The 6,483-nt window shown below is 34.8% G+C and overlaps 2 protein-coding genes across 2 annotated transcripts in view; both read left to right on the top strand.

Annotated features, from left to right (window-relative positions):
* Nucleotides 1–3,102: 3,102 nt before the first annotated feature.
* Nucleotides 3,103–4,517, top strand: LOC149481761 (ring canal kelch protein-like). The gene has a single exon (XM_089704587.1). It carries the CDS (start codon nt 3,361–3,363, stop codon nt 4,240–4,242), a length of 882 nt encoding a protein of 293 aa, XP_089560713.1. The 5' UTR covers nt 3,103–3,360; the 3' UTR covers nt 4,243–4,517.
* A 1,144-nt stretch (nt 4,518–5,661) lies between these two features.
* Nucleotides 5,662–6,483, top strand: part of Galphao (G protein alpha o subunit) — a 37,021-nt gene continuing 36,199 nt past the window's right edge. The window contains exon 1 of the mRNA XM_089704586.1: nt 5,662–6,002. Within this exon, the coding sequence (XP_089560712.1) occupies nt 5,885–6,002 (118 nt within the window). The 5' untranslated portion in view covers nt 5,662–5,884. The remainder of the gene's footprint in view (nt 6,003–6,483) is intronic.

The following is a 6,483-nucleotide window of genomic DNA, read 5'->3' as shown; positions in this document are numbered from 1 at the left end:
ACTTTGACAAGCGAGCCGAGTTGACAAGGAATCACATTTTTTTATTTTTTTACAATTACATGCCAAGAATACGAAGCATTCAGATTATTATGTTGCCAACATAATATAATGAACCTAGTTTATAAAATTAACGTAGGCTCTCTGTCTAGATATATTCAATAAATTAATATTTTGCTTATAATATTTAAATGTGTTTCCTTCATCTCGAATGTCCCATCTTATTTTAAATTTTGTACCTATTTAAGCTACATTGTTCCCAATCAATCTATAAAAAAAAAAAAAAAAAAAATACCAGCGACGTTGCGACGCATTTTTCAGAAGAATGCAATAATTATTATAACGATTGAAATTTTATGTATTAACAATATTATGTGCATAAAGATGTTTTTTTTATGAATTGAGTCTTAGTGCGCTAACTTGATTTCCACAGATAGAAAAAGTAGATAGAGAAAAGCCCACCAGCTCAATCACAACTTGTGTGTCTTATTCATGTACCTGTTACTAAAAAGTTTTTGATGAATCATTTTATGCACACACTAGCTTCCGCCCGCGACTCCGTCCGCGCGGATGTCGGTCTTCGCGTGGATGGTTTATTTCTCCATTTTGAGTAACTCTGACAATGACATCTTATAAATATCTATTGGACCCAAATACGGCTAGGCCTATAATAATACGCAACGTGTTCGCGGTTCTACAGAACAACGTCTATGGATAAAACTGAAAAATTAAGATTAATTTTTTTTCTACGTATTTTTCCAGGATAAAAAGTATCCTATTTTACGTCCAGGATAATAAGGTATAATTATACCAAGTTTCATCGAAATCAAACCAGTAGTTTTCACGTGATGTCTTCACATACAGACAGACAGACAGACAGACAAAAATCTTTTTAATCACATATTTGGGTTTGGTATCGATCCAGTAACACCCCCTGCTATTTATTTTTTCAATGTTTTCAATGTACAGAAATGACCCTTCTACAGATTTATTATATGTTACATAGATTCCAAGAGTTCCTTGCAAAGTCTTCACAAATTTTCATTTCTTAATAAACCCTTTTACCCCATTATTTTTAAAAGTAAATTATTAGAATGTTCATTCAAAGGTTATGCTGTTACATTTGCTTGGATACCAAGTCACAGTGGTATCCAAGGAAAAGAAAAAGCTGATGAGTTTGCAAGGTCTGCTGTGCGATGTGGAGACATGTTTCCCTATCAGAGTTAATGCCATGACTTGGTCAGTTTGCCTAAAATTTACTTGCACGAGTCTTGGGAAAATCTCTGGAAACAAAGTACATTATATAAAGGAAAGCAATATTATAAGTTACAAGAAGTCATTCCCACTAAACCTTGGTTCAATAAAGTTACAGGCTGTAAGCTTGTATCATTATTATAAGAATGCGTCTTGGTCATACATGTTGCCCAGCTCATCTTGCGAGACTGGGTATTTTAAACAGTGCCATTTGTGAATGTGGAACTGATCTAGGAGACAAAGATCATAGGTATATTTTTTGCATGCCCCTTACTTGACCACTCTTCCTTTATATATCCAACCTACTATCCCTTTGTAGCGACGACAAGCCAATTTACGAGTTATCGAATTTCAAGTGTAGCCCTAAGAAAGTTCACACGGTAACTGGTATAAAAACCAGGGTTGCCAATCTGTGGGGAATTCCCCAAACTGCGGGGCTCTAAATGATTTGCAATTTTCCTGTAGCTCCAGTTTTTGTTTTCAGCATAACAATGATCCTAAACATACTGCACACTCAGTAAGAGAATTTCTTAGAGAACCGTTGGTGTCTATATTATTAAGAGAGGCCAGCAAAAATCCCGGATCAAACCCAATAGAAAATGTATGGCATATTGTTTAAAAATCATTGTCAAAAAAGCGTATCTCCTAAGCCACTGAATTTTTGGACGCATTTGTAGAAGTTTGGAGCAATATTTCCCCGCAAACGTGTGAAAACTCATACAATCTATGCCACGACGTTGTAAAGCCATTATCGAAAACAACGGCTTCCCTACTAAATATAAATGGATAAGATATTAATAAATTAGCCTTTAGTATATTATTTTCATGATTATTTTTTTTTTTAATTCATTTTAACCTTTAACTTTATAACCTTTCATTCTTGTGTTTCTAATTTGGTGTCCACCCTAAATAATACAGCTTTAAGCAATGCCATATGTTTTTGTTATTTTCTTAAATAAATTAATTGTTTGGACTTTCAAAAATTGCATCAAATAATACTCAGTGATGTCGATAATATGAAAACAGCGATAGATTTCCTTTGCTTATTTAAATACATATTACATATTAATTATCAAGTTATTTCGTAGAGGAAACGGTGTCCACCCTTAGTGTTTCTAATTATACGTCCACCACTGTATATATTTGTATCTAGTACTACCCGTTCGCTTCGAGTTGGCCGTCGATGACCGTTACAAAATGACGTCACAGGCACATCAACTGATACCGTGGACAAAAAAAATAATAACACTCCGAAAAATAAAATAACAAAAACAGTTCGTATTATTACTTACTACAGCGATTTCCTCGCTAATAGCAGTAAAAAACTATATAAGACTTAGCAATAATAATCAAACTTAACAAAACGATCAAATAACATAACCAAAAACAAAGGGGACCGATATATATTAGTGACGGACGGGCGCACCGCGCACGTGATAGCGTTGGCGTTGCTGTCGGTACTGACAGGGTCTGTCTAGGAGTGCGGTGCGGTGAAGCGGGAAGGGTGGGAGCGGCCAACTCGAAGCGAACGGGTAGTAACATAAAATGTATCTTTAATACGTAAATAATAATATTAGCTAATAATCTAAGTAAATATTTATATATATATTTTCCAACTCCTCTGACTTAAATCCCAATCTCCTAACCTTATTCCTTACCGCGAATTGTTGCCTTACCTTTTAACCTTAGATCTTAATGATCTAAGCTTTTAACATACTTGACATTGGCAAATAGTCACATCTTCTTGCCATGAAAAGCAAAAAAAAAAAGTATGGACATACAGTATTATCTATGTAATCTATGTTCTGTGTCTATGTTTAGGGAAGTCCTCTGGTTATTGGTTATAACGTGGTTATAACTTAAAACCACTTGTTATAGCTTACCTTGAGCTTACCTATGTGTGTTCTGTGCCTATGTGCTCCGGTGCTTTATGAGCACAGTTTGTACAGAATCGCAGATTGTTAGTAGCTATTATCTCGATGAGTACACACTTCATTCAATATTGCATTCTGCGTAAAGTGATAAGTGATTATAACTTACTCTGTGCGTTCTGCATAATCACAGCCGTTTATCAACATTCGTCGCTCTTCATCCGACATAATATTTAACATGGAATGTAAAAACTTAGTACAACGAGGTAATACCCTTCAAGTTGAAATAGGTGTCAACAGTAATAATTATAGTAGTACATTAATTACTTTCAAAAGTCCTAAGTACATAATCAGTGGCCTTGGTGTCTTCCAATTAAAATTAGTAGGTATAGTTATTAAAAACTTAAATAATAGCTACTCGACTGGATATGACTACAAAAATTTGATTTTCATAAAATTCGTAAAACGGCGAGAAGAGGATAATTTTAAATACAATATCGAATTCACCAGCCGTGCATTGGAAATTATTAACAAAAAAATTATAAGCGACGATGGAAATTGGCATTTAATTCATGATAAGAAGAAAGATAGATCGTATACCATTGATGTTTCAATTGTAATGGACATTCTACCATCTGCTAGTGCCTTTGCATCTCTGCATAAGGACAGGGATTTGATTGATTTTGAGTTAAGAGGTGAAGATGGATCAGTACACATGCATAAAGCTGTACTTGCTGCTTCCAGTCCAGTTTTACTTAGTATGTTAGGTGGCACTTGGAAGGAGAGCACTGAAGGCCTTGTAGATGTGCTTGGCACGTCCAAAACCACACTGGAGGCTTTTAAAGACTATTTATATTTGCATTCTTTACCTGATACTGGATTGGAACATTTGCTCCTTCTTGCTTCTTATTATATGATGCCAGATTTAGAAGAATTATGTGTGCATAGGCTGGTGAACTGTCTAACAGCTGAAAATGCATGTGATTTGCTAGAGTTTGCTGCAAAACATAAGATGACAAGACTTTTAATTGCAATAATGGAGTCTGTAAAGAGTGGGGCGGTCAGTATTGAAGATATGAGGGAACATTTTATGAGTGAGATTAAAAATAAAATAATATAAGTAGGTCCATTGAGATAAATAGGTCTGATTTTATTTCATTCATGAAGATAACACATGAATATGTTTTTTGTTTAATTGTTATAGTTATTGCAGTGGAATAATATATTTTCATGTAAGAATAAATACATAAGCAAATAACTAATTTTTGTACCATGGACCTAAACTTTAAACGTCTTATATATTTAATGTATGGGTAAAGTGGAAAGAAAAGTGTGAGCATTTTTTTTTATTGTATCAAAATGATAAAACACAATAAATATAATTTAAATTGGTTATAGTTAATTGAATTTTGATTACATTTCCATTATAGTAATAAAATAAATAAATAAGCAATATAATATTGAGCAATTATTACTACATACTTACTATAATAATTATTATTAACAAAGTTTATGTAAGGGAGTTTAATTTTATTTCATACATATTATAATGTGTAAAAATGCTCTCTTCTATTTTTCATAGTTAGGAACTACCTACATATTTGTATTAAACTAAGAAACTTTTATATTTATTATACACTAGCTTCCGCCCGCGACTCCGTCCGCGCGGAAAAATTAAGAAAAATTAAGATTTTTTTTTCTACGTATTTTTCCGGGATAAAAAGTATCCTATTTTATGCCCAGGATAATAAGGTATAATTATACCAAGTTTCATCGTAATCGAACCGTTAGTTTTCACGTGATGCCTGAACATACAGACAGACAGACAAAAATTTTTTTAATCACATATTTGGGCTTGGTATCGATCCAGTAACACCCCCTGCTATTTATTTTTTCAATATTTTCAATGTACATAATTGACCCTTCTACAGATTTATTATATGTATAGAATTTTTTTTTTCTACGTATTTTCCGGGATAAAAAGTATCCTATTTTATGCCCAGGATAATAAGGTATAATTATACCAAGTTTCATCGAAATCGAACCGTTAGTTTTCACGTGATGCCTGAACATACAGACAGACAGACAGACAAAAATTTTTTTAATCACATATTTGGGCTTGGTATCGATCCAGTAACACCCCCTGCTATTTATTTTTTCAATATTTTCAATGTACAGAATTGACCCTTCTACAGATTTATTATATGTATAGATTTCCATTAGCAATAATTACCATCCACTTAATATAATGTAATTTACTTTAAGCTATATGAGACCCAGTACAAAATATTTTTTTTTTTACAGAATAGTATATTGATTTCAGAGGTAGGAAGTTAGTCTAGCGAAGTTATAACACTGTGTTAAAACATACTTTTGAAATATAGTATTAGTATGTAGTAGTCTTAATTACTACTACTATACATATAATTTTGTTAACAGAGCCTTCGCTGTGTTCGGGCATGCGCAGTACGCTCGGTACAGGGAGCGTGCGTGAGTTGTCATTCCGCATTCGTTCGCGGATTCACGCCGCGTTGGCACCTCGATAAGTGCTAGCTAACGTCTTGGCATTGTCGTGTATCTGCCGGCAGGCAGCATAATTTATTTAGGGCGCTAAACTTGGCGCCGATTCCCTAATAACTGATAGTGCACGCGTGCGCGACCGAGCGCGTGCGCGGCGCTACCGGCGCGCAACCACGAGCCGTGAGCATGCAAAGAGCACGGTGCTGCCGCGCGTAGCGAGCCAGGCCGTGCGCGCCATAGCCATGGGCTGCGCTTCTTCCGCCGAGGAGCGCGCTGCCCTTGCGCGAAGCAAGCAGATCGAGAAGAATCTAAAAGAAGATGGCATCCAAGCCGCCAAGGACATTAAGCTGTTACTCCTTGGTATGCAGCTTTGTCTTTCAATGTTTCAGGTGGTGCGCGCGCATCTCCCGCGCCCGCGTATGCTATATCGACTCTGGGAGAAGGCTATTGATGACGCACTTAAAACTGCTTGTTGCTTTGTTTAAATAAACGCACTACATGTTACTTGCAAAAATAAAATAGGTTTACTCACACTAAATGAACACTTGGTTCTAATATTTTTTTATTTTACTGCGTTGATAAGCTTTTCTTTTAGCCAAAAGGTATTTTAATAGAAAACATGACATGAAAATTCGTCTTTAAATAAAAAAAAACTGTTACAGCTACAGGTTCTTTTTTTTAACAAGAGTAACTACTTACTAATTTTCGATCTTCGGCTAGCATTGATATTAATTATTTGTTTGACACTATGCTTATTACAGCTCTACGATTATTTATTTGAAAACATATGATATCGTATGCATCACATGCATTATAATTCACGTATACTTTCGGTATACTT

Source organism: Colias philodice, chromosome 16 (genome assembly GCF_061535455.1).
Source record: "Colias philodice isolate Cphi_HAF_F1 chromosome 16, ilColPhil1 Martin Lab GWU primary, whole genome shotgun sequence".
NCBI classification, from domain to species: Eukaryota; Metazoa; Arthropoda; class Insecta; order Lepidoptera; family Pieridae; genus Colias; species Colias philodice.
The sequence above is the reverse complement of the archived record's forward strand: the minus strand, read 5'-3'. Positions and strand labels throughout refer to the sequence as shown.

What these genes read in the sequence shown, in the direction of transcription:
- LOC149481761 (XM_089704587.1), top strand. Translation starts at nt 3,361, where the DNA reads ATGGAATGTAAAAACTTAGTACAACGAGGTAATACCCTTCAAGTTGAA.